The following is a 27,954-nucleotide window of genomic DNA, read 5'->3' on the forward strand; positions in this document are numbered from 1 at the left end:
ATTTGAAGAAACGACATTCATTTATAATTTGCCATGATAATCAAATTATCTTCGTCAAGCTTCCAATTATTTTCGGTGAAGGCATAAAGTATCAGGCAACAATGTAGGCCTACAACTGCAGACTGTTACCACTAGGCGGCGTTGCTTTACAACAAATTGAATTATTTGGTTGAGCGTTTCATTTTTACTCCGTCTGTAGCTGGACAGCTGCTGTGTAGCTAAGGACATCCCAGCTGCGGTAGTTGTATAATAGATTATGAGAACATCCCACAGTCATATGATTTTTTATGTTTATTTTAAAAAACAGATAGCATTTTTCTGGAATAGGAAATATCCAAAACGTCCACTTCTGCAAATTCTGACTTCTGAATTCAAGCTATAGTATCATTAATTGTGAGTTATGTTGTTTCACGGGCAGCCAGATATTACAACAAGCACACTTTACCTTGTGTTCTGTTTACTTATTAGCACCTGTGGAACTGTTAGCCTGGGTCAACTATAACTAGGCTATATATATATATATATATATATATATATATATATATATATATATATATATATATATATATATATATATATATATATATAATTCCCAAAATCCTAGTAACTATAATCTCAAAGCTTTATTTCGTGTTTGCTGGGTGGACGAAGTGGAACTGGCTCACAGATTGCAGCGATTTACGCAACATCTAATGCCGTGGTTGGCAGCGGTAGAATTCATTTTTGTCTAGGCTAATCCGCTTGATTTTTTGAAAGGATTAACAAACCAATCCAGAATATTGAGAGCGAGAGAGAGAGATAGAGTTGGTGCGTGCGAAAGTAGAAATGCTTGGTGAAAGACCGTGGGTAAACTAACTTCAGTAAATGGACAGTACATACCGGATAACCGATGCATAGTGAGAGAGAGGAAAATGAATTCGTTTTGACTGCTGTATGTCACCAGGATCCCCGCAGAGCCTCCAACTCAGCAGACTCATCATGTGCTGCATGTTCCTGCTACGCACAGTCAGGAGCTAAAGATTTCCATGGTGCTGACAGTTTTGAGCAGGACTACAAATCCACCTGTAGGCTGTTCCCAGACGGTCGTGATCTACTTCACGGAAGAAAACAATTGGCTGAGGTAATGGATTTAGGTAATCTATTTATTTTTGGTAGGGCATATACAGTAAATGAGTTAAATGCTCATGTGGGGTCTATGCACTGTATGGTATAGACGTAATGAATGGCCGAAACTGGTTCAGCCTCCCTGTGTGCTGGATTGCATTTTTAAAGTCTTCCATCCAAGTTATTCCATACTGTTGATAATGTCTTCACTATTCAACAAAACAGGAAGTCTATCTTAAAGTTAACTGCATATTGTGAATGGAAAGGTATTAGATTGTCAAGGGTATTATTACATTTGAAAACTGATGTGAACTTGAAATGAAAAATACAATTCTGGAATTAAATGTTTGGACCTCTCTGGAATTCATGATTCAAATTAATTTACTGCACAAAAATGTATCATAATGATTGGATGGTTCTGCATATCTGACAGATTTTCCAAGAATTTGGACGTTGTGTTTACTGGGGTGAAGGGATCAGATCCACTAAATACTGCTAAATCCTCAATCACATATTCCAATCAGGTGCATCAGACTGACGTCATGTTGTGTAGCACCACGTCAGGGGCCTGTGAAATCTGTGATCCAGCTGGCTCCGTCCCTTTGTGTCTGAACACATCTGCTGCCACATAACAAATGACACATTGTGTGCCGCCCCTTGCTCCATTACATTTCATTTCCTCCTTCAAGATGATGAGAATCTTCTTATCCAGTGTTTATGAGAATTATTTAACTGTGCAACCATTCTTATGGCATATCAAACTAGACAAGTCTTAGGCATGTGCAAATGTGAAACAAAACCCCATTATAATGTACAAACAATGAGCCCAGCTGTCTTAAATAGTGACAGCTGCATTCCTACAAACACTGTGGTTTTTATAGTGAAATTCTGTGTTCTCACTAGCCAAAAATGTGTATGGCCATGGCTGTGTTGAGTTCCGATGAAATAAGCTGGAGGAATATGTGATGTCAGATCCATTCCGTCAGCATCAGAGGTCAGCTTAATCAAAGTATACCTGGTTTAAGATTTCAGCTCTCAAGAGAACAAAACAAGGAATTTTTCAGCTGACCTAGCGGAGGCTAACTTCACAGTTAAAAAGAACATGGAGATTGAATGGAAACTAAATGTTGTTTCACTCTCCAATACAACTGCTCACCTTTGAGGGATGTGTCATCCATCACTGTGGCCATAGCTACATTCTCTTTTATTTGTCAGAAATTAAATAACAAAATGACAATAATACATTCATTTTAAATGTTTAAATCTTCCAGTTGAAGGAAGTCAATGTTTTATTAACATGTATGTAGCTGTTGAGCTGCATCAGTGCATTAATGAATTAGGTTTCCCAAAACACATAAGAATGCACAACACTGTCCTGTTCCACGTGTCTTGCAAGCAATGCTGCTCATGTCCCTGGAGCTCTAGGCATTCATATAAAGCCATGTCACGTACTATTAAAAGTTGAGCAGAGAGAGGCCAGACACAACTTGAGTCAAGTTGTATCTGGGGATATTGTATATAGGACTAAAAATGTTCCCATGTTTGGATATAGTTGAAACTGGGATCAAGTAATCATGGCATAGGATTACATCAGATGGGGTATTGCAGGTGAAGTTAATTCCATCAGAAGAATGGTGCAGAGTGAAGTCCTTAGTCTTGGGTGTATGGCTGTATGTGTGAAAATTATAACTGGTGTACTATTGGGAGTTGACCTACCTAACTAATCTGTCACTCTTGACCTCATCATGAATCTCAAGTGTTATTGCTCTTTTTCCATTCAGGAATGGATGATCTCATTGCCATTTGCATTTGGGTGTGTGCACCTTTCAGAGAGTTTTACCACAAGCCAGCAGTATCTAAATCTTGCCAAACAGCTGTAATCTGCTCAGGATTTGTATGTTAGTGTACATCATTGGCAGCATGTTCAAATAAAAACTGCTCTCCTACTCGTTTTCTCTTTTAATATCGGCCATTATTGTGTCTGCCTGTTATCCAGGAAATACTTTACCATGGTACTGAAATTAGGTTAAGAATACCTCCAAGGAGAGGTGCTTCTCCGGTGAATTGAACTGAATTTGAGTCACTTTCTGTAGATACTACAGTGCACCTCAGGGAGGGTTTGTACAGACACAGTGCCCATGTTCCAGACCCAGTGGAGGAAATGAAGGCAGTGGGGTGAAGCTGAGTCAGGACCCTGGTGGTCTTGGTACCGGGGCTGCTCTGCACAGCACAATAGTGTTTTTGTTAGAAAAAGCGTAGGAGGGAGCAGGGATCACAATTCCAGCAAAGGCAAAGCGATTACCGTAGAGGAAAAATGAAGTAGAATGATTTTAGCCTATTTTGGTACAAGCTTTTATCGAAACAGCTGAATGAGCTGAAACAGCTGTCTGGTTTTTTGACATTTGTTTGTGGTGTGTACATCGCATGGAATCTGCACAAATGTTTTCCATGGAGTGTGGAGGTCTGTAATAATTGTTTCGGTATTTCAGAATGGATTAGCCCAGCTGTGCATCCTTGGCTGTGTGGAGTGTAACATTTGGAGCACATAGTTTCTTATTACCTCAAGCTCTGTTTTAAATTAGCCCCTGAGCCCTGGCGGGATCTATAACCCGCCCCTCCCAAAAGACAAACACAAGATATTTTATAGAGATTTACTGTAATTATTATTTTAAGTGGATTTTGAGATTGTCTTTTTTGTGCATTTTCTTCAATGTGCTTAAGCCTTTATTTATGCATGGTCAGAGAAGAGTAAAATGTTGCGAATCAGCCATGTTAAATCCACAATAAACAAAGGAAATTCCTGGGCAGCTGGAATATGAGCTTGGAGACTTCTGCACTTCCTTTGCGCTCTACGTTTAGGATTCCTTCTCTCTTTTTTCCCCTCAAATTCAAGGGTAGAGTTACGTAGCTCCTCCCACAAGGGGTGGTGCATTTCAAACTCTACACCAATAGCCTCGTGCTTGCACTGGGTCTGGAAATTTGGGACAGCCAATCCTCATTGTAGCTGGCCGTGACCGTCTCCCTGGGCAACACTGAGATCCCACACATGTGGATCACCTTTTACAGTCAGCTACTGCCTACTGTCTGGGGTAGACGTTTTTTAGACGGAGGGAGGGAGAGAAGAGTGCTAGCAGCAGTGGTGAAGGACAGGACAGCTGGTGTGAGACCAAGGCTTCCACATTTAAGAGGGAAGAGAGTGCATAGCACAGACACTCCTGACACGGAAACCGTCCCTGCGTGTCTTGGAGTGGAGGAACAGGGCAAGGGGGCATACTGTCTCAGAGCAGAAGACTGGAGCTTGTTTTAAAAGCTGGGTTGTTTTTCTACTCTGTTTTTGGCTGTGCTGCTTCATAATTCCTGATGGGTTTCCAGAAACTGGAAGCCGTAGAGCTCAGACGAGGAACAGTAAATCTTCACAGTCCGTTCTCCGATGGGGAAAGAGAGGTAAGACAGACCCCTGCCTTTTATTAGATCTGTCTCACTTATGGTTTTTTTTCCAGGGAACGTTGTTTTCTGTTGAATATTTCACAGTAAACGTACTACCTCGTGCGTGTTGGTTCTGTGCCACTTCAGCTAGATTGAGCAATCGTATCAAATAAGCTTAAAACATTTTGGGGAATTAATACAAAAGGTGTGTCAAAGTCAGAATTGCTGAGTGTGTGTTTCTAGTTTTCACTCAAAGTCTTTTTGTCATAAGGTTGTGTTAAGAGAAGGAATTGATGAATCACAGCAGATTGAGGAGGAACTTCAGTCTCCCGGCAGCCATTGTTTCCCTCTCTTTCTTCCCTCTCACGCTGACCTTTGCATTGAGGGTCAGTAACTCAGGCGTTTAAACACAAGTCTGTGGTTATGTATTGCAAGGTTATGTGAGAGTACAAACGAGAAACATATGATACACCCCCAGTCACTTTGATGGTGTGCATTTCTGTCTGATTTGTGGTTAAACTAAAATAAGTTCCGTGGTGAAAAAGCCAAACTTCAGACCTGGTTTCGTAAGTGGCATAGTCTTTTCCAGGAAGACATAGTGGGAAAAGATGTAGACACTGACTAATATTGACTAGCTGTCACTGAAGCTCTAACTAATTCATGACAGTCCACCTTAATATTTCTAATCATTACAGTCCGTAGAGATTAATGTGTTCATTAATTGTATCTAATGTTTTTACTTTTCTTTTATTCTTTCTTTCTTTTCCTCTCTTCTCCCCATGGACTCTGGGTTCTGATAGCTGTCTGGTCTTAAGAGAAACTGAGGAAATAACGGTCCTGTGCAGGGTGGGTGTGATAAGACACCGGGATGAAGAAATAGATACCGCACCTCTTCAGAGTCTAGATTTGCTGAAATAAACAGGGACATTCCTGGACGTTCTTTCCCAGCACTGGCATTAACAGTCTGGTTAAATATTATGCTTCAGGCTTTTTCCTTTTTTACTGTATGACTAGTGTTTGTTTTACCATAGTAAGAAGTTCACCATTATATTAGTGACCAGAGCAGATCAGCCTAGTCGCAATTGTTTTGCAGTGGGATTGCTTTTCTGTGAGAAACAGGTCAAAGAGCCTTTTTGATTACACTGCCCATTAGGATTAGACTAGCTGAAAGTCTAGTGCGTGTGTGTGTATATATGTGTGTGCGCATGCATGCATGCATGTGTATGTGTGCCTGTGTGCTTGTTTGCCTGCGTTTGTTTGTTATGTAGATGTGCAAAAAAAGTGTTGATTAGCACTTGAGCACTTATGATGTGGTGATGCAGGAGTACCTGCTGACAGCAATGCTGTGCAGGCTCTCTGGATGTCACCTGAGGTAATGCAGAGAGCAGAAGTGTGGATTGCTCATTAAGCTGAGACAAATTAAATTAAATTAGTCTCTCAAAGGAGTCAGTTGTGCATGTCATCCTCCTAGCAACTTCCATCCGTCTACTTGCCACAATGAGAACAAGTCAAGCTTAACTATTATTTAAGAAAAATGGAAGATTGCAGCAACATCATTGGTTACCACTGCAGCTTGTGCAGTCCTGGAGCATTGCTTGTGTTTGTCTCTGATTCATGAGACATTGTTGTCTGTTTGATGTAGAATTTCCCATACAGTAACCTCCTGGGACTCTGGGACCCTAACATCTCAAGGGCTCAGTAAATTAACTTTGAAAATTAAAACAGAAAAGAGTAGCAAACAACTAATTTGTTTAGGGATAGAGAATCAAGAGTTCGCACAGTGCTAATTAACTGCCAAATTAATAGTAATTGAAATGCAAGTAACATAGTCTCTGTAACTTTATTTATTAGATGTGCTAACTTGAGAGCATCAGTCTTTGAATTGAATTGGTTTTTCAAGCACAGTCTTCATCTGTACTTTATCAACCTCGGTTAGGTTGTCAGGGGTGACAGTGAATTTCCATAGTCAGCTGAAGCTAATGCAAAAGACATGGTCACTCGTTATTATTAGAGAAGAGTCTTTCTGGTAATTAGTGATTCTTCCGTGAACTTTATTTTTACATATGGACCCAGTTATAGCTTTTTGCATGTCCAAGAATATGTGGTGCATTCTTGTGGTTTGCAGATTTGTCTCCTTTTCTCTCCTGTGGATTTGGATTTTCATATCAGAGTGAAATAACAACCCCCGCCCAACTAAAAATAATTTCCTGGTATAAATATCTCAGAGATAAGCAAAATGTGTGAATCTCCATTACATTTGAGGGGAGAGGTTCTGCATGGGGCAACAGTCGCTGCCCTATTGCTCTGGCTTATCTGGGGTACAGATGTCAACTCAAAGCTTGCTGTGGATTCTATGGCATGATTTTCCATAGAAAGTCACATAACCCAACCAATACTGAGATCATTGGAATCTCACTGGAAAACTATGTCACCTCTAAACTCCATGTGGTTAAACTTTGGTGAAATCTATGTTTTTATTAAATGAGTGTTTGATTTATTAATTTAATAAAAAATGAGTTAGGGGTGCCAATAATTCTGGAGTCCACTGTATGTGCCCATAGACCAACAATCATGTTTCATTATTGATTCTAAATACTATGGTGTATATTTGTATAATACAGAAATGTTTAAAATATGATTTAAGAAGAAGCTTCAACAATATATTCTAATTGTATCTATTCTAATTGTATCTACTCAATTTAGTCCAGGACGAAACTTAGTTTGCGTGTTGCCCTAAATGCTGTTTATTTTCAGTTAAAATTCAGTTATTTCTTGGTCCCATGTGCAGGAGAAGGCCTCACACATGGACACATGAAAAGATGCTACAACCCCTGGCTATTAATCAGTGTTGTCATGGTGACAAAGTGCTGTCAGCTGCAGGGGGAATAGCTGGAAGGGTAGCCATAGCAATCAGCTGCCAAGCCAGGCTAAGTGTCTGGTCGCCAGGTAACTATCCAGGGAGGCCCAGTCCCTTCATTTTATATTTATAAGACAGACTTAAATGAATGTTTTGATGTCATCCTACCCTCTATTGAGGGAAATAATGAATCTTTGATTTTCTTTCTTTGTTGTTGCATTAGTCTAACGCATTAGTTTAACACAAACAAATTATCCTGCTGTCGATATTTATACATTAGATAATTAGTCTAAAATGTCTAGACATGTGAAATAGCCTGATGTTTAATTTGCATTGCTCTTTTTAGCATTCTTCATTAAAACCTAAGACATGCCCATGGCTGAATCTGTGCTCGCAGGCTTGCGGCAGTTTTGGTACTGCTCTGTACAGACACAACAGCTGTGAACAGGGCACAGACTCTGTACAGACACAACAGCTGTGAACAGGGAACGGACTAAATTGGAGGGTCATTTGTTTGTACAACAAAAGACAATAAAGAACAAAGTTTTACTTTTCCAGCAAAGATAATAATAAAGTGCCATTTCACTCCATAATAATGGATAAGACCTCAATTCTTAGGTTTATACATTGCTCAAACTATATTTATATTGCATGATAGGATAAATAGCTTCAGTATTTCAAGTATAAGTCTCTACTCCCAAAATCACACTGCTGTCTGACACCATTATGTCAATGAGCTGTTATTTAAACCATATAGGGTTCAGCCGGATTTAGTTACCCTGCTGTTAACGGTGGTGAAAGTGGAGGTTCTCTCCATCACCGCCTCCCCACTGGACCTCCAACCAGGCAGCTGCCGAGCGGATTACAGAGGGAAGTGCACTCACCCAACCTTTGTCAGGAGCAGCTGAATCACAGATTGGGCTTTAGCTGTATTATCTGAATTTGAACGAGCGAAATGAAAGTGCCTTTGGGGATATTCCGTTCCTGCAGAAGGCGTCTGTGATTGGGTCACTATCGTTCACGCTGGTCTCCCCTCCCTCTGCAGCTGTGACCGGCTGAACGCGTCATGGAGGACGCGTGGGCGCCTGGCGGCTCTGGGCCTCTCCCGGGCGGGGAGCGGGACATCCCCCTGTGTGTGAGCGAGGACCAGCCGTGGAGCAGGCCTGGAGCTGAGGCCTCTCCAGAGCCCGGCTCGCCCACCTCCTGCTCTCCCAGCTCCCCCTGCTCTGTGCAGCTCCACTCTCCTCCGGGCTCCGCCGTATCGGCCCTGCAGTCCAAAGTCAAAGCCCTGTCCGAGCGCAGGGCGGCGGGGAAGGACAGAGAGGACAGGGGCCCGGCCGGACAAGCCTCCTCAGTGCTCCTGACCGGCTCTAAGAGAGCGCCGCCCTGTGTCCTTGGGGCTCCGGCTGCAGGAAAATGGCTGTCTAGCAGCAGCGATGAAGAGATGGAGCCCCACTCTTACCTGCCCAATTTCCCTCTGCCTGGAGACATGGAGGGCGTAGGGGAGGTGGGCAGGGGGGACGGGTGTGAGGCAGGCCCCTTCACGGGCCTGCTGTCTCTGTCCCGAGAGCTGGGAGAGGGGGCCAGTCTAGAGAGCCTGTCTGACATCAGCTGTAGCTTCCCTGAGGAGCCCCCATCCTCTACTTCCTGGGCTCCTCCTAGGGGCTTCTGGAAGGCCGCCCGGCCCGAGACGCTGCTTCTGAACGGGGACGCGGAGTCGGCGGGGGACAGGCCCCCCGGCGGGCTGGCGGTGGGGGCGGGGGCTCAGAAGAAGGCCCTGAGGGCGGGGGGACGGGGGGTGCGGAGGGAGATTCAGAGGTCCGACAGCCTGGAGGGCCACCTGCGCAGGTGCGTGCCGAGCGAGCCGGGGGACCCGCTGGGGGGGCTGTGGAGGGCCGACAGCTGGGAGAGCGTGTGCAGTGGCGGGAGCTCCCTGTCCCTGGCGGAGCGGGTGGAGATGAACCGGGGCCTCCTCAAGCAGATGCTGAGCAAGCCCAGGAGTAAAGACCCCGAGGGCCTTGAGCACAAGGCTGAGGACTCCACACAGTGCAACGGCAGAGGTACCCCGCCTTCACTGCTCTCCTCCCGTCCGCTTTAAACCAGCTGCAGTGCTCCCCACAGCTGGGCTTAGCACTAGAGATGAGGACTCTGGGTTTTCATCTCTTTCATCTCTTAAATCTCACTGATGTACCAGCAGGCAGGTACCAGCATGAATTTTGGACAGGTGGAGGGAGAATATAGGACACTTGGATCAGAGTGATATCATTGTGCTTATTACACTTTCTCAGACGTGCTTTCATTCTCAGTATACAGCATCGTCAGTGGTGAAAAATGGGAATTCAGGAAACAGAGAGTCTACATAGTGAATGGTAGTAGAAAGAAGGGGTCTCCTCCAAAGCACTGAGACATAAAGAATATAGCCAGGAAACGCCCATGGAAAAGCATAGTGGTGCTATTCTGAGCAGACAGCCGGATGTTCTGCTGCCTAATTGGACCCTGGTCTCTCCGACAGCAGTGTCTCTGTGCCTGTAGGTGAAAGACCCATGTGAACAGATGTGCCCTGATAAATAAAGCTGTCCTATGATTAGAGAACCTGGAGGGCAGAACATGAAGGCCTACCAATGTTTCAAAGTTGAAATGTTCTTTGCCTGCGAGTGTTACACTACAGTAAGCGCAGTTTGCTGCTGTTGGTTTCAGCTGTGTGGACTTGTTTTTCCACAAATGTATTCAGAGCAGACACTAGTTTGAAGAAAGTTGCCGCAACTTACATATGAGCCAATTTGGCACAGCTTTCAGGAAACCTCTCCCTGCGACAAATATATACTCATCGAGCACATACTCATGTAGCTACAGGTCAGGAGCTTCAGTTCATGTTCACATCAGCCATGAATGTGGAAAAATGTGATCTAAGTAACCATTGAGCAGCAGTTCTGCAGACAGAAATGCCTTGTAAATGAGAGATGTCAGAGGAGAATGACCAGACCGGTCAAAGCTGACAGGAAGGTGACAGTCATGCAAATAACCACACATTACAACAGTGGTATGCAGGAGAGCATCTCTGAACACACAACGCATCATATAGGATAGGCTACAGCAGTAGTAGTCTAAAAAGAAGTTTAATGAATACCTAATAAAGTGCTCGGTGAGTGTAATATTTATTCATTTATTCTCTCTGTATTGTTCCAGATTAAAACCCCAATTAAAAACCCAGTAATTAATTTTACAGAATGCAAATAAGAAACTTGCTAAAGCTCTTTTGTAATTGAAGCTCGGCTTTGTCTCTGTCTTCAAAGGATTGGTGGCCCTGAATGACAGTGACTGGGACTCTGGGATATCTCTGCAGGACAGTGAACACAGTCAACGGTATGACTCCCAGCCTTCACACTCCGAAAGACAAGCCCAGCTACCAGAAGGAGCTTTGCTGTTTTCATCCTTTACCCTGCCTTATACTAGAACATCACTACACTTATCCCCTCCCTTGTTGTTGTCATCGATTGATATGTGTGCGTTTGTGTTAATCTGAAAAGTCTGTGTGCGTCAGAGCTCTGCATATAGAGACACTACAGCTGTGTTGGAAGACATTTTGTGCAGAGCAACCGCTGGCCATGTCCAGTACTCATCAGAAGGAGATTAAGAGTATGTCACTCCCCATCCATGGCCCTCCCCCTCTGCATCATTGCATAAGGTGGTTCTATAATATTCCAGTGTTTACACAGACAGACCCTCTCTCTCTTCTTCTTGGGTGGTTTGAATTTCTTCTTTCATACAGTATGTGTTTGTAATCTTGAAAGGAATATCAAATGTAAGCATGCACAGAATTCCAAACTGTATATGAAAATAATCACTGGCGATACGTTTCAAAGAAGGAACAAATTCTGCTTAGGCTAACATGCAGGGGAAGAAGATATTTCTGTTTTGCAAATCTGTACATGTAACAATAAGGAAAAAACACATTCTCAAAAAGAAAATGCTGAGAGACTATGTAAGCACAATAATTAATAATTAATTAATAAATAATTTTTCAGAAACACAGTCCAAAACCCATGGACACTATTTCCGTTCAGAGAAAAGCACACACCCAAGTGCACACACAAACACACACCGACACGCACATGCACACACACACACACGCTGACACACACACACACACACTCTCTCAGCTCCGTCAGCCTAATTAGTGGTGACGGCCCGCACTGCCTAATCCCGCGGTCAGTGAGCTCTCTCCGAACACGCGCTGACGTGCGCCTCTCTCGTTTCTCTTCCTCCCCCTCCGCTGGGACGCCAGGGCCTTTGTGCTGAGCGACGAGCTGCCTCTGAGCCCCCGGCACGAGCAGGCCAAACGTCTGCTGGAGAGAGCGCGCATGAAGGCCCGGTCCTACCCTCTCAAAGCCGACCACACCATCCTGCCCGTCCAGAGGGACCCCCCGTAAGTGTGTGTGTGTGTGTGTGTGTGTGTGTGCGCCTCACCCCAGCCGGCTCTGCGTGCGTGTCTCTGTGTGCTCGCTCTGTTGTTTCCTGTTGAGGCTTAGCTCTCCAACCAGCACCTGGTCCCTGCTGCCCAATCCCTGCCCTCTCTAAACAAGGGGGAATCTTAGCTGCAGTTTTCGCCCTTCGCCTCTCGTTCACCTCATTTCGGTTGGAGGACAGGGGGGCAGCGCACTACCCCACCCCGCCCGTGCTTTTGTGCGCGACCGCTGCTTTGTGCTTGTGTGGGGCGTCTGTCTGCCGGGCAGACCGCTGCTTTGTGCTTGTGTGTGGCGTCTGTCCGTCGGGCAGACCGCTGCTTTGTGCTTGTGTGTGGCGTCTGTCCGTCGAGCAGACCGCTGTGGGATGTGAGGACTGGATGAAGTGTGGGTGTGTGTGTCCTGAGTGAATGACGTGCTTTTGTGTGTTAAAATGGAGCTGAACGTGGAGAGCAGGGAAAGGCAGCTGCTGCTCTGTTGGTCCTGCTCATCAACTCTGATGATAAGAGCGTTCAGCTGCAACAGGTGCTGTGTATCTGGAACATATGAAAAATAATCTTTGCGCTTTGTGGAGATTTTTGGTTTTACTCTTATCTATTTCCTTTAAAAATGAAATGTGTTGTGTTTTAAAAATATAATCAGTGTATTGTAAAAAAAATTTTGTTAACTTGGAGGCCATTAACTACAAACTACCCACACCAAAATGGCTATAACAGTACTAATGTAAAACATAGCTACTATATGTATGTATTTTTATATTCATAATATTCTCATTCTGACAATATTATGAATATTGTCGAAACATTTCCAGTTCCAAGCAGCACTGCTGCCTTTCCTGCCATAGTTCTATTTCTGCTGGGAACGTTATGCAAGCGAGCTGGACTTACACAACTTAAATTGAGCAGTACTGTTCACATGCAGCAGAGTCCAGGCATCTCTGGGCTTTGACTAGTGCAGATTTAGAGCAAGGGTTTTTCTTCAAGGCCACCTGTTTCTTTGTATACCAGTTTGGTAAAGAGTGTGGTCATTTAAATAATTATTCCATACATAACTGCATAATTAAAAGTAATATAAAGTAATGATCCAAGGTGTGGTAGAAAGCATCATTTCCAAATAATCTCCAAGATCCCTAAATGGCTGATTCTTTTTATCATACCTGGGTATGAAAAAATATAACGTCAGTTAAAATAGCTGAACACAATCCTCAAAGCATATATTGATGCATGAAAAGTCCAATTTACTTCCCCGCATCACCACACCTGTCATAGCTGTCAGCTGTTCCTTCCTGTTTCCCCCTCCCCGTCCTCCCTGGGGCAGGACTAGATTAGCGGTGTACCCTGATAACACCTTACCCCAGCACAACAGTGCTTCCCCTGGGAGACCCAATAGAGTCCTGCCATACACACTCCCACAACAAGCCCATTTCCCAGTGTGTGCTTACCCTGGTGTAAAATCTAGCTATGAGTACCTGGACTTACCAGCTACTAGCTGTTTCAAAACATAGCTAGAGATGGTCAAACCATGTCGAGTATGGAGCTGGTTGGACTGGTCAACCAGCTACCGCTGTTTCAAAAGCTCAAAGCCCATATGTACTAAACTACTGCCTATTGCTCTTGCTATTTTTTGCTTAAATGTTTCAACTAATGCTACCAAGCTTTGATTGTAGGCTATTACCTTTATAATCATGGTCTTCAACTTGTAAAACCATGTTGTTCTCTTTAAATAGTAAACTAAATACTACCTACTCCATATAAACCTAAGAATTCTGGAATTAACCATTATTATGGAGAGCAGTAATACACATACAGTGGTTCTTCTGGAGTGTACCCCATGACCACTAATCTGTTCTATGCTAACTGTTAAAGCTGCAATGATAAAGTTTTGTATTTAAATAATTTGTTCGTAGACGGTATGAAGTCCAGTTTTGTCTTCAGACTCTGCATAGCGTGTGACCAGAGTGCATAATGTGATGTGTAATTGTCCCAGACGGCTGCACATTGTAGTTTGTTGTGTGTCCAGCAGGAACATGCCGAGTGTGTGGATAGGGAGGACTCTGCTAGACTAATTACAGTATGTCTCTTCCCTGGAGCACAGAAAGAGTATGTCTGGAATGCAGAACTCTGAGAGAAACAGGAGCCAGTCTACAGCAGACAAAGAATTCCATAGGCATTTAAGTAATCTTCCATGTGTGGAGAGAGCAGGGAGCCCTGTGTAAACTCTGCCGTGTGTGTGTGTGTGTGTGTGTGTTTGTGTGTGCATGTATGTGTTTGTGTGTGCGTGTGCATGTGTATGTGTGTGTTTGTATGTTTATATGTGTGTTTATGTGTGTGTGTTTGTATGTGTGTGTTTATATATGTGTGTTTATATGTGAATGTGTGTTTATATGTAAATGTGTGTATGTGTGTTTATATGTGTATGTGTTTGTGTGTTTATGTGTGTGTGTGTATATATGTGAATGTGTGTGTATTTGTATGTGAATGTGTGTGTTTATGTGTGTTTATATGTGAATGTGTATATGTGTGTTTATATATGAATGTGTGTTTATATATATATATATATATGTGTGTGTGTTTATATGTATATGTGTGTATTTATATGTATATGTGTATTTATATGTGAATGTGTGTGTGTGTTTATATGTATATGTGTGTGTATTTATATGTTTATGGGTGTTTATATGTGAATGTGTATATGTGTGTTTATATGTATATGTGTGTGTGTTTATATGTGATTGTGTTTGACTGGCACAGGGAGCCATCGTCCAGGGCAGCAGTGCCCCTGCGCAGGGCTCCTCTGACGGGGAAGGAGGGTGCGGTCGTCTCCGGGAACCTGAGCGACTCGTCCAGCGGAGACTCGGTGTGCGGCCCCCGCCGGCGGCACGGCCAGTCCCCCACGCGCGTGCGCTTCGAGGACGAGTCGGAGAAGGATGCGGAGGTGCGCTACCTGGAGCGGCTGAGACAGCGGCGCCGGGCGGGGGAGAGGGCCCAGGGCCTGCTGGTGTCCAAGCCCAGCCTCTCCTCCTACGTCAACGGCAGGAGGGAGAGCGACGGCAGCGCCGCGCCGGAGGCTAACCGCGCTCCTGAGAGCGCCCCCTTGTGGAACAAGAAGACCAGGAGGACCCAGGAGAGGCCCGCTGTGAACGGAGGTACCCACAACAAGGCTGTGCCACAGGAAGTAGCCAACAGGAAGGGCAACTCCTATGGGACTGTCCCAGAGGGCGCCTCACAGACGGGCTGCGATCGTGATTCTCAAGGGAAGACTGCGCCCGTGTGGGTGGCCCCGGACCTGCCAGACTGCACGGTGCGCACTGAGAGGATTAAGGAGACCTACATCGGGGAGGTGGACGGCCCTGGCGATCGCGACTCGGGCACGGAGCACGCGGGAGGGGGCGGCGCGGGGGAAAGGGCCTCCGCTCTGGGGAAGCTGAAGAGGCGGAGCAGGAAAGGGGACGGCAGGCCGGAGGCGGGGCTTAGCCCGTACGCCAGGACGGCGGCGGCGGGCGGTTGCCAGGAGACGTCCGCCTGCAGGCCGAGGCGCGGGGGGGCGGAGCCGAGAGCGATGCCGCCCAACCCCTACGGCTCAGAGCAGGGCCCGGGGCCCGCCTCCCCGGCCTCGGCCAGGGCCCTGCAGCCTGCCTCGCTCGAAGCCTCCGCCCGTCCGCCTGCCAAGGACGCTCCACCCACCGCGCTGCCCATAAAGTCCGCCCTGAAGTCGGGGCCCAAGAACCGGCCCAGCGGCCAGCGTGTGGTCCAGCTCATGCCCTCACCGGAGTACCGCCTCATTCTCCTGGACGCCCCGGAGGGCCCGTGTGGTCCGGAGCCCGGCCTCCCGCCCGGAGCCCCAGCGGAGCTGCCCCGTGGCCCTGAGGCTCTGCACCAGGCTCTGGAGGAGCAGCAGTGCGCTGCGTCCAGCTACGGGGAGGACAACAAGCCCTGTCCCCCTGGGCTGTCCAGCCCTGCCCCCTGCACTAGGCCCTCCGCCCTCAAGCACTCTCCAGCCAGAGGCCTTTCTGACCACGAGGGCACGGAGTCCTGGGACCCTGCCACGGAAGAACCAGGTCAGCCCCAACACTCACAAATCTCTTTTAGCCGAAGGCTGCACTGCTAGTCATTTCACTTTGAAAATGTTGAAGTGAATGTTGTGTTAATGTTTCGTCAGACGTGTTGCGCAATCTGGAAGCTTAGGGAGGTTTACGTCTCTGAAGCAAACAGGACTTTAAGGCCAAAAGAACTAGGTCAGAACAGAGATCTGTATGTGCTCTCCATCTGATTCACTTGGTAGCGTATCTTGGCAGACCTGACACTTGAGTCTGTTCCGTGAGAAAGTTACTTCGACAGCTTGTGTTGTCAGGTGGTGCAGAGAGGATGGAGTTCTTCGTGTACTGGATCTGTGTTAGGATGTTTATGTTTGTGCAGTCAGTTATGGTCAGAAGCAGTGTGTGGAAGGTGTGTTTGTGTCACTACAGTGCACCAGGAGGATTGCATTACAGTGCCCTATGTGTTTATCATCTTCTCATGTAGAGCAACATACATACATACAGAATAAAAGCTGAATGTATGTATTTCAGCTATAACTTTGAGCTATAGCTGAAAGTTTTATTTTCACAGCTCAGAGTTCCTTTTTAAGGATACAATGCCAGTGTAGGAACTTGAGTATCAGATTGCATTCCTTAAATGAAATGGTAAATGGTTGGCATTTATATAGCGCCTTTATCCAAAGCGCTGTACAATTAATGCTTCTCATTCACCCATTCATACACACACTCACACACTGACGGCGAGTGGCTGCCATGCAAGGCGCCGACCAGCTTATCAGGAGCATTTGGGGGTTAAGTGTCTTGCTCAGGGACACTTCGACACAGCCCGGGTGGGGGATCGAACCGGCAACCCTCCGCCTGCCAGACGACTGCTCTTACTGCCTGAGCCATGTCACCCCTTAATAACATGCTGCAGCAACACCTGACGATGAAAATACGTAGGATAACTCACACGGATCCAACCTGGTGGGCTGTCAGTGATAATATAGCCCAAATTCCCCACTAGTGAGGTCCAATTGTTGAGTTAAAGAAGGATGTCTTATACTTTTACTGAGAGGGAAGGAGGGTCGGAGTACATTATACTAGCATCCACTTCAGATGTTTGTTTTTAAGTGAGGTAACCCTTGTTGGACGGACATTTCATGGTGTAAAGCTGGTTTGAGCGAGAGGGGTAGTGTGCAGTTTGTAGAGTTTTTCCACAGTTGGTACGTGTGAGCAGGCCCAGAAGCAGCGGGGGAAGGGGGTGGCAGTGGGACAGGCTGAATGAGTCAGAGGTGTCAGCCCTCACGCCGTCCCTGTGGGGCGGTGTGACGTCAGCAGACCTACCGCACGCGCTCAGTGTGCTCGGGAGAGAAGTGACTGTCAGCACATCCCCGTGGCCCCTGCCTGATTACCCCAGAGAGGCCAGATCATTTCACACAGAGCCTCTGCCTAATTAGGGCTCCCTCCGCGCCTGTCTGTTTCTCTCTTTTCACTTCAAATTCAGTCACAATGGCCGTAGTGTATTTAATATTCCACTTCAGCTCCTCAGAGACAAATATTTACAGTACGCTTTTAAAGCAGCACTACCATTATAGTTACACTACAACACATTGTTTCACAGAATGAAAAATGTTCGATTTTATGGTATCTCGCTAGTTTATGGTAGGGAGTTATGTAGTGTGCTCCATTTCCTTTTCTCCACCATTCCATCCCACTCTTGTAATTCTATAACTCTCATCATGCAATAAGCAAAGAGCAGAATCAATCTCTTACAACAGACACTAACCGTATAAATAGACAGAAATTTGATGGCACTGTTCTCTCCTGTTCTCTGCAGCTGTGGGCGAGCACCACCAGGCTAACGGAGAGCTATGCCATGATCCGGTCAGTGGGTGCTCTGCCCCTGCTGCTCGCTGTGTCAATGATGGACGAATCAGGGGACCAATGAGAGTGGAGCATCTGAGGGAGGATAGCTGTGAGCTAACACAGTAAGTACCCAAGTTGCACCTTTCAGTAACCGGCCAATCACAGCCCTCAGACTGTGGTGAGGATGACTCACTTTTTGGCAACTGCACATTTTGCATAAACTGCTTATTGTGACTTATTTTAGTAATGGTAGCAGGGCACAATGTACATAAACTGCTTATTGTGACTTCTTTTAGGAATGGTAGCGGGGCACATTGTACATAAACTGCATATTGTGTGTAGTAGTAGCTGATTTTGTATTTGCCTTGGTGTGTTTTCTGTGATTTAAGTCTGTTAATATTTAAGTGACTCGATCCTTCTCCAAGATTTACAGACGAATCAAAGAGAAGAATCACTTGTTGACTCACCAGTGTCAACAAGTGTTTTCAATTGAATCTGTGGCAGCTCAGAAGTAGAGGTTTAAAAGTGGTGGTTTGGAATTCAAGACACAGAATACTTGTTTAAACAGTTTTCCCCCTCCTTTTTGTTGTCAAAGCAAGCAGCCTGCCAGTCTTTGCTGCTTTCCGTTCTAACTCAACACTGCCCTCTACTGGCCCTAAAGCAATAAATGCATTCTGCATTTTAGGCATCATATGCTTCTATCCAGAGCAATTTAAACAGTTTCCATTTTACATCATTTTAGTATCAATTTATATAGCTGGGTAGTTTCTGAAGCAACTTGGGTTAAGTGTCTTGCTCAAGGGTACAACAGTAGTGCCCTACTTGAGAATCGAACCAGCGTGCTTTGGGTTGTAATCTCGCCCAGCCATTATACTACACTGCTGCCCCAATTGTATATTTTGGATCCTAAGGCTCCTGTTTCTCTTCTCTGCTTTGTTGTTTGCTTGCCTGCCTCTGTGTTGCTTCACCCAGTGGCGTGGAGTCGCACAAGAGAGTTGTGTTTGAAGGTCTCGACCAGAGAGAAGGCAAGCCAAAGCTTTCACTGCGCCGGTTCTTCTCAGCTATCGGACTCAACAGCCTGGGCAAGCACAGCAAAGGGCGCTCCAGCAGCATGGAGCAGCTGAGCTTCTCTCCCAAAAGTGGCCCGGCCTCCCCCAGCCCCGCACACAGGCACTGCGGCCAGCTAAAGAAGGCCCCCTCGCTCCAGTCCCTGCGCATGGTGAGCTCCAGTAGCAGCTAACTGCTAACAGCACCATTAGCACAGACACTAAATCTCATCCAGTGCAGAATGAACCTCTGCCAGGTCAGTAGTTTCCATACTGTGGGTGGAGATGTCTGAGTAGCCTGTGGTAGAGTAGAGGTCATGAGTTTCATGTAGGAAAACCACACTGTGCTACCAGTCAGATCAGACATTCAATAACTTACTGGCTCCTTAAGTGTTGCAAGCTTTACTGAGGTGCAGGTAATATGGTGTTAAAACATAGACATCTGTCTATATCTGTCATTGTAATGATTGTTATACATCACAATACATGCATTATATTTGATGTATGAAAGTTGCAAGTGAAATGTTTTGAAATCGTTATTATTTAGTATGTTTTAATTATTGTAATTTCACATTGTTTTGTTTCAATTTAAGCTGACTTATCATTTTACCATTCAGGAATCACTGTTGTATAAAATATGTGGTGTATTTCTTCACCACCAGGGGTCGCCATTTGCCCAGCTGCGGAAAGCCTCGTCAGTACAGAGCCTACAGATCCCCAAGAAGAAGGGAGACCGCTCCAGTGCTTACATGCCCGGAGACCAGCCCTGCAGCCCGGCATACAGGTACCGTGTAGCTGATTCATCTACGTCCCTGGAGTATCTCTGGAGTATCTCTGGAGTATCTCTGGAGTATCTCATGCTGTGTAGGATGCATAATGTGGGCCTGTGAAAGACCATTATTTGTGTTCTTTCAAAGCATCAATCAGTCATCTTTTCTATGAACACAGACCTAGATGAAACTCTATTTGTTTTTCGTCTCTCATCAAATGCCATCACAGAAAGGTCACTCTGCAGCCAGCTTCAAACCTCAGATGAACTGTAATCATTTTTCTATTATAAACCAATTAGGGTGAATTGATGCACACTAATGCATTCCACCCAATTACCCAGTCATCCTGTCTTATGCAGATACCAGCTAAAATTGAGCATTTTTCCATCTGTCTCTTACTAATGTATCTGTCAGAGGGTCATGCATAGTTTTACATGCATGCGTGCTCATTGCCAACATATTTTACATTACCTACCCTTTATGTTGTACAAGCTAATAAGTATTTTAAACCCAGTTTGAAGGTTAAAAAGGGAGGAATGAGTGTGGATGAATGACTATAAGTGGATGTGGCTTATGTTCTGACCTCCTACATTTATAGGAAGTGGTAGTTTTGTTTTTGCAATACACTGAATACATTTGGGGTTGAGATAAAAAGATGAACACGAGACAAGAGTTCACAATTTTAGCTTTTATTTCCTGGTATTTACACATAGATGTATTAAACTAGCACCTTTGGTATCAGACCACCCAATTTTTAGGTGAGCAAAATGATTAAGTATTTAAGTATTTAAGTAAATTAAAGTAAATAACTCTTAATATTTGGTAGCATATCCCTTGCTTGCAAAAACTGAATCAAGCCTGCGACCCACTGACATCACCAAATTGTTGCGTTCTTCTTTTGTGACGCTTTTCCAGGCTTTTACTGCAGCCTCTTTCAGTTGTTACTTGTTTCAGGGGTTTTTCCCCTTCAATCTCCTCTTTAGGAGATGAAATCCATGCTCGATTGGGTTAAGGTCGGATGATTGACTTGGCCAGTCTAAAACCTTCCGATTTTTTCTCCTTTGTTGTGTTGGCAGTGTGTTTTGGGTCATTGTCTTGCTGCATGATGAAGTTCCTCCCAATTAGTCTGGATGCATTTCTCCTTAAGTTGGCAGACAGAATTACTTCTGAATTCATCCATCCATCACAAGTTACATCATCAATAAAGATTTGTGAGCCCACTCCAGAAGCAGCCATGCAAGCCCTCCACCATGCTTCACAGATAAGCTTGTTTGTTTTGGATCATGAGCAGATCCCTCCTTTCTCCACACTTTGGCCTTTCCATCAATCTCAGTCTCATCAGGCCATAAAACTTGTGGCTCATCTCTGTACTTCTTTGCCAGTCGTAATCTCGCCTTCCAATTTTTACAACTGATAAGTGGTTTGCATCTTGTGGTATAGCCTCTATATTGCTGCTTTAAGTCTGAGATACCTTCACCCTGCCCTGGGGAGATTGCTTGTGATGTCACTGACTGATGTTTTGGGGCGTTTCTTCACAGCTCTCACAATGTTTCTGTCATCAACTGCTGTTGTTTTTCTTGGTCGACCTGTCTGTTCGATGTCTGTTGCTCAGTATGCCAGCAGTTTCTTTCTTTCTCAGGACATTCCAAGTTGTTGTACAAACTATCCCCAATGCTTGTGCAATGGCTCTGATCGATTTCCCCTATTTTCTAAATTTCAAAATGCCTTGCTTTTCTCCCAAAGACAGCTCTCTGGTCTTCATGTTGGTGTATCTTTTCTAACAAAATGCAATCTTCACAGGCAAAAGCCAAGGTTAAGACCAGGAGTAAACAAACTCAGATAACTATTTATTGTTTAACCAATCAATCTAACAGAACACATCTGGGCAACAAGAAACACCTGTCAGTCACATGTTCCAATACCTTTGCTCACCTAAAAATTGGGTGGTCTCCTACAAAAGGTGATATGTTCTAAGTTGTTTAACAAATCTAGATAAAAATACAAAGAAATAAAAGCTTAAATTCAGATCTGTCATCTCATGTACATCTTTTGACCTGAAACTCAATTGTCTTCAGTGTACAGCAAAAACAATGGAATTGACCTTGCTGTTCCTATAATTTTGGAGGGGACTGTATATTGTGCACATACAGTGGGAACCCTGGTCTGACAAGCACAATGGCTCTCCAATAAACCAGCAGCAGGGTTTAAAATATTTTTCAGGCTGCAGTTGGTAGCCGGTGGAGAGTGATGTGAAGAGTTGGGATGTCCAGTGTATTGAGTCGCCAAAAGCACATACCTTCCACATGCACATACAACTGCGCACAGGCCTTCCAGAAGCATATGAGCAATTCACAGGTTAGCAATTTAGTTTCATCTCATGTCGTACATGAAATGCCCACAGGACTGTCACCAATACAGTGGGTTTGGAGGTGGGCTGGTTCAAGGTTCTGGGTCTGGTCAGATTCAGGGTCTGGGGTGATTCAGGATTAGCTGCTATAGTTAGATACAGAGACAGCAGTGCTCACATTTGTAATTTGGATACATGGACTGTGCACCCTACTCATTATTGTAAGCAATGGAAAAAATATATTTTTAATGGCTGGACAACCCTAACCCTAACAGGGTAAAACCAGCATAGTGAGCAAGGGAGTGACCTGGAGGGAAACATGAACTACATATTTTGTAGACATGTGCATCTTTCAAAAGGGCATTTCATGTGGAACTATTCACTAATTGCAGAGATGAAGTTGCAAACTTAAGACTCCACCCAGAATATTGCTTGGTGATAACAACACAGAAAAGTACACAACACAAGTTTGAGAGAAATGCAGAGAATGCACTTTGGAAATCAGGCAGTAACACTAACATGAAACAGAATCGGTTTTACAGTATGGTATCGCCTTCGAACACGGCTGGATTCAGATTGTAAGTTCTAGATGTCAAATGATAGATTGTCAGTTCTAGATGTCTAGTTCATGCTACACATGAGAATGTGAAACCGAGCGTAATGTTTCCGCATCTTAAGCTGCTCTAAAGACAGTGTGATAACAGCTCCGAGGCTCCAATTAATCCTCAAGACAATCTTCAGAATAACACGTGGAGATGTGATTGATGGACACCCCCTAATGAGAAAATAGTTGTTCATTCCTGTCAACGGCTTCTAATTAAGAAATGCTGGAGGAAATCTCTTCTTATGGTGCTAATTTCAATCATTTAATAATAATTATTCAATAAGAGAACTGGAAATGTCACATGAATGAATTATTACTATTAAATTGCTGTAATAATAGACATTGTATGGATATTCCAAACATTGATGGACTGGCCTGACTGTGTCTCCACCTAAGAAGAGTTTATGAATGAAGTGTCATAAATCAGGGTTGGTCAGGTGGGGAGGAGGAGCGGGATTTAGCGGGCTCTCGGGGCAGCTCAAGCGCTCGCTGTATGTGCGGACAGCTGGTGCGTTGTGAATGTACTCTCCGTGTGCAGCCGTATATGCCGCGGCTGCCTGGAGGATAAAAATAGAGGCTGCAGCAGAGCCAGCGGAGGGAGAGGAATGACGCGCGGCGTCGTAAGCAGCGCGGCGCAGAGACGGCTCTGTAGCCGCGCTTGTTGACACCGCTTATGAGCCGCGCGCGGTTGACATCCGGCAATCGCGCGTGCCCCGTAGCAACAGTCACGTGAGAGCTTCGAATGCTTGAGAAGTCTGAGTGGAAATTCCCACACACTGTGACTCGAGACGCATCATCTTCCTCGAGAGCCAGTTAGAAACCTGATCGCAGCATGACAAGGGCAGGCTATAAATGGCGTGCAATCAATCTCACAGGAGGTGGGATGACAGTATGAGTCTCTTGCAGCTACTGCAGTGATACGTGTACTGGACACAGTGTTCTACATTATTTTTGCTGTACCTCATACTGTGTATTTTTTTGCTCACGACTCCTGTCACAGAGTAAAGCCTCACAGTGTTACATTCCAAAAAAATGTAAACATCTGCTTTATGCTCTGATATTATGTAGCTATGGCTGCTACTACACTATGAGAAGATTTACACCGCCCCACAATAATGTATCGAGTTTTCATTAATAATCTTATGTAAATACTATGTGTATGCATGCATCTGTTTTTACTACAGTTCTGTGTGCAGTCGTTTGCTGTCGTGTTACTGTCATTCTGTCAGTGTGTGCCAGCATCTACAGCACATCTAGTCATCACGGGTGTCTGTGTCCATGTCCACCTTTCTGACCCTGTGATCCCTGCCCTGGGTGGCCAGCAGGGGGCTGCCGCGAGCTCTGAGTGTGGAGGACGTGGGGAGTCCCAGTGCAGTGCGCTCTGTGGGCCGCGTGGCCCAGGCCTTCCCCGACGGGACCCTGCTGCTGGAGCTGCGAAGGCCCCCCAACGGCCCCTTCGGCTTCCTCATCTGCCGGGGCAAAGGTCGGCCAGACTCAGGTATTATACAGACTCCCCAGTGAAGCAGAAGACTGACTGATTCAATTACAGAGACTCTTTACATACAGATAGTTCAATGAATGACACGCTCAGCTGCCCTTGCATTCCACGTTTCACAACAGAATAGATGTAACCACACTATTGCGTGTGTGTGTGTTTGTGTATGTCTGTGCATGTGTGTGTGTGTGCTTGTGTGTGCCTGCCTGCACGTGTGTGTGTGTGCCTGCCTGGGCACACACGTGTGCGCGTGTGTGTGTGTTGCAGGAGTGTACGTAGAGGAGATGGGAGACAGCAGCACTCAGAAGCTGTACGCGGGCCTGCTGGGTGTTGGAGACGAGATCTTGGAGGTGAACGGGGAGAAGGTGGCGGGTCTGACCCTGGACCAGGTCACCCGGATCATGACACAGGACTGCAGCACCTCCATCCGCGTGCTCAGACACCGGCGGGCCCAGCGCTGAGCCACAGAGCGGCCAAACCAAGGACATGAGTCTGTTACAGAGTGGAACTGTCAGAGACAGCTTTTACTGAGCAACAGGAACACCCACAAGCCAACAAAAACAACAACAAGAAAAGTCCTCCAGCGAGCAGCTGGGAAAATAAAGCAGTCAAGGAAGAAATTAGCTTCTCTACTTAGCTTTGATTTGGTACAACAGTGAGGAAAGCACTGCTGTAATCCACAGTATGCGTCTGCAGTGAGTTTAAGTTCCTTAACTGAGATTCTGAAAGGTCAATCCTTACCCTTTTTTCCTCAAGGTGCTGCATACCTGATCTGAAAAATGTGACCAGCAGTGCACAGACCCTTGCCCCAACAAGCTTCCGGTGCCATTGTGTTTCCTCAAAGATAACAGAACTCGCTAGTCATCCATTAGAAATATAGCAGGCCTTGTACCTCGTGGATTGTTTCATTGTCAAAAGACTACTCAGATTAAGATCAATGTGCAATAAAAACATAGTTTACTGTGGAAACCGTGATTACCAAATAGCTGTGAGACAGACATACTGTAGATAAGAATGAGCATTCACTTGAATGATCATCATAGAAATGTGGAACAAACAACATTTAATTCAAGAAACCTTTCAAAACAGCAATTTATAGCACTGTTAATAAAAGAGCTTTTACTTCATTAAGATAAATATATTTTTTAAAAAGCTTCTTGCCATGAAGGATGAGAAGGTACAGGATGTTCTCCAACAAATCTCCAACTAATCTCAAATCTGGGATATTCACTGAATTTGTAAGACAGTAAAACAGCATATCAGACATGAATTTGGTAGTGCAGTTCATGTTGCCACATCAAAGGCTTTACCACACATTCAGAACCTGAACAGCTGATCTTTGAGCTCATCTTCTCTACTCCCTGAATCAACAGCCGTGGAAACTGAGGTTTGTTCAGCTGTTCTGAAGCGTAGGACAGAATCATGGGAAAACAACATAGCAGAGGAATACTCACCATGCTGCAAAATCCAGCTATGCCATCTTATGACCAGCTTGACCAGCTCAATTTTCAAGATGGTCAAGCTAGTAATGAGCTGGTCTAACTGGGTATGAGCTGATCAATCAGCTAGTTCTGTTAGCCTGTCTGAACTGGTAGCTGGCCAAACCGTGTCAAGCTGGGAGCTGGTCTGAACTGGTCAACCAGCTAAACTATGTTGAGCTGGGAGTTGGTCTGAACTGGTCAACCAGCTACCAGCTGTTTCAAAACATAGCTTGAGCTGTGTTTTTTCAGCAGGGCACAAAGGATTGTTTTAAATTTGACAGGTTTTACTCTGGCAAATGGATGACAAAATAGTTTCAATTGTCAAGCTTTAATGTATTAGAAGACTCAAGGATCTTATTTTCCTTCAGTTGAGTTAGTATTAGCACAGCATAGATTACTGCTCTTTGGAGATGTATGTGTGTGTTATAAGAAGTTTCTATGCTCTGTTCTAAATTGAGGGCACATGCTCTGTGACCACTTTCTGCTTCCCAACAGGTTTTACACTGAACTAAAAGTCAGAAACCTGCTCAGCTAAATACAACAGTCCTCACGTAACCAATCCTTCTTTTCCTTGACATTGAGAAAATCCGCAGATTAACAAAATTCTAATGAATGGCCACAGAGGATGTTATTCACACACAATTTTGATCATTATAAAGGAGGGCATTTACCTTTAAAAAAAAAAAAACATTATGATGCCAAACAACAATGAATTAAATGGTTCACTGTGCATAGATGGGGGCTGTGAATGATAGGGCTCCAAGTCACAGTCGAATGTCTTATTCCAGGTGTTTCTGGATCACAATATAGTTCTTCATTGGGGTTGCCTCAATCTTTTCACATTTTATGCAGTCTTTTCTATTGAATCAGGTTCTCTAAACGATCAGAAAAGTAATCATAGAGTAGGCAAAAATAGTTCCACAAGAGTTTTCTTCTGCTTTTTGTTGGCTTATGATTCTGGGTTTATTCCCTTGTCCAGCCTGCCTGTATTCAACCTGTAAACAGAAGTGGTGGAGCTTCATATTTTTCAGTGGCTGTTTATGACTCATTTACCTCACAGGGGCAGGCAGAATGTTTTTAAGGCAGACTAATTCTGCTGCTGTTATACACATTCTATCAGCAAAATGTACAATAACGTGACACCGCCAATGCATAAGGAGACAATTCTTATGAAAGACTGAGAAGACTGCTCATGTGGTGGTTTGAAATTCCAAAATACGCTGTGTGCCGTTTTGCCATTTCAGTATTCACAACTTAGGAAAAAAGGTAGAACCAGCAAGTCATATAGTGTGACTATCATGAAGCACCAATGTTGGTGGTGTCCTTCCATACCTGTCAGTATTAAAGTGTAAAAAAAACGTGAAATTTCCCTGTCACACAATCCATGCATTTTGTTACTGTTATTTATATTGAATACAAGGCAAATAAAATATTTGAACGTGTGCTTGTGTTAATGTACGGCTTAGTTATAATGCCTTGTGCTCTAAAAGGACATGGCTGCATAGCAACATGGCTGCATTCAATTAATTGTGTGGAAGGTATATTATTGTTTTTTAAATGTTCAAGGGGAAATTGTGTTTTATCTGAGCTAATATATCCACACCCTATACATATCTGTGCACTGAAATCACTGCATGAACTCCTCAATTAAAAGGTACCCATTTGATTTAGTGCAGAACCACACAGATGCACAGATGTAAAGATGCACACCATCACAGGTTTCTACAGAATAACTTGAGAGTGGGGGCCCATTCCCCTTTAAGAGAAGGGTGTGGGGGTGGAAGGGCAGGGTGGTGAGGTGGTGACAGATGTGTGAAGACCCCAGGGTCTCAGGTGGCCCAACAGCCCAGCGAGGGGGGCTGCCATGGGGGAGGGGTGGCTGATCAATACAGCATCCCCCACCAGGGGTGGACTAACAAAGATGAAAAACACACACACACACACACACACACACACACACACACACACACACACACACACACACTAGTAATACACATAAGAACTGATCAGAATAAACAGGAAAGTGGGTGTCTCGGTGGCGCAGCCTGTAGAGCACTGACCACATGCTCATTGCGAGCCGCGACGTCGGCGGTTTGAATCCGACCGTCTTCCCCTCTCTCGCTCCCATTCTTCCTGTCTCTCTATACTATACTGTCCAATAAACGCTGAAAAAGGCCTAAGAAATATCTTTAAAAAAAAAAGATTAAACAGAAAAGGTCAATCCGCCTTTGTATGCCTGTGTACGCTGTGGTTGTAATATCCCCAATTGCGATTGTAACTTTCCATTGTGGTTTCCTGCAGCTTTGGGTGTGTAAATGTGCTGGGAGTCACATCTCTCTCAGATGTGCGTAATTCGTGTGGGCGATGTGAGAGACTGGGTCCGTGCATACACAGGTGCAGTAATCTGCATTTCTGAAAAGCCGTTAATTCATCCAACATGAAACCGGGGCTGGCAGTGAGCTGCCAGCTACTTGGTA

The 27,954-nt window shown here is 44.9% G+C and overlaps 1 protein-coding gene across 1 annotated transcript; it reads left to right on the forward strand.

Annotated features, from left to right (window-relative positions):
• The first annotated feature begins 4,186 nt into the window (after positions 1-4,186).
• On the forward strand, positions 4,187-26,920 carry si:dkey-121a11.3 (uncharacterized protein KIAA1614). The gene is made up of 11 exons (XM_061237367.1): positions 4,187-4,548; positions 7,319-7,476; positions 8,433-9,447; positions 10,681-10,750; positions 11,673-11,813; positions 14,601-15,907; positions 17,706-17,856; positions 18,707-18,953; positions 19,443-19,564; positions 23,824-23,999; positions 24,264-26,920. The coding sequence occupies exons 3-11, from the start codon at positions 8,454-8,456 to the stop codon at positions 24,455-24,457; spliced, it is 3,402 nt and encodes a 1,133-aa protein (XP_061093351.1). The 5' UTR covers positions 4,187-4,548; positions 7,319-7,476; positions 8,433-8,453; the 3' UTR covers positions 24,458-26,920.
• The last annotated feature ends 1,034 nt before the right edge of the window (positions 26,921-27,954 follow it).

This window comes from Conger conger, chromosome 4 (assembly GCF_963514075.1).
Source record: "Conger conger chromosome 4, fConCon1.1, whole genome shotgun sequence".
NCBI lineage: Eukaryota > Metazoa > Chordata > Actinopteri > Anguilliformes > Congridae > Conger > Conger conger.

Coding starts and splice junctions, on each gene's coding strand:
- si:dkey-121a11.3 (XM_061237367.1), top strand. CDS start 8,454: ATGGAGGACGCGTGGGCGCCTGGCGGCTCTGGGCCTCTCCCGGGCGGG. Junction 17,857..18,706: donor GATAGCTGTGAGCTAACACA/GTAAGTACCCAA, acceptor TGCTTCACCCAG/TGGCGTGGAGTCGCACAAGA. Junction 24,000..24,263: donor CAAAGGTCGGCCAGACTCAG/GTATTATACAGA, acceptor TGTGTGTTGCAG/GAGTGTACGTAGAGGAGATG.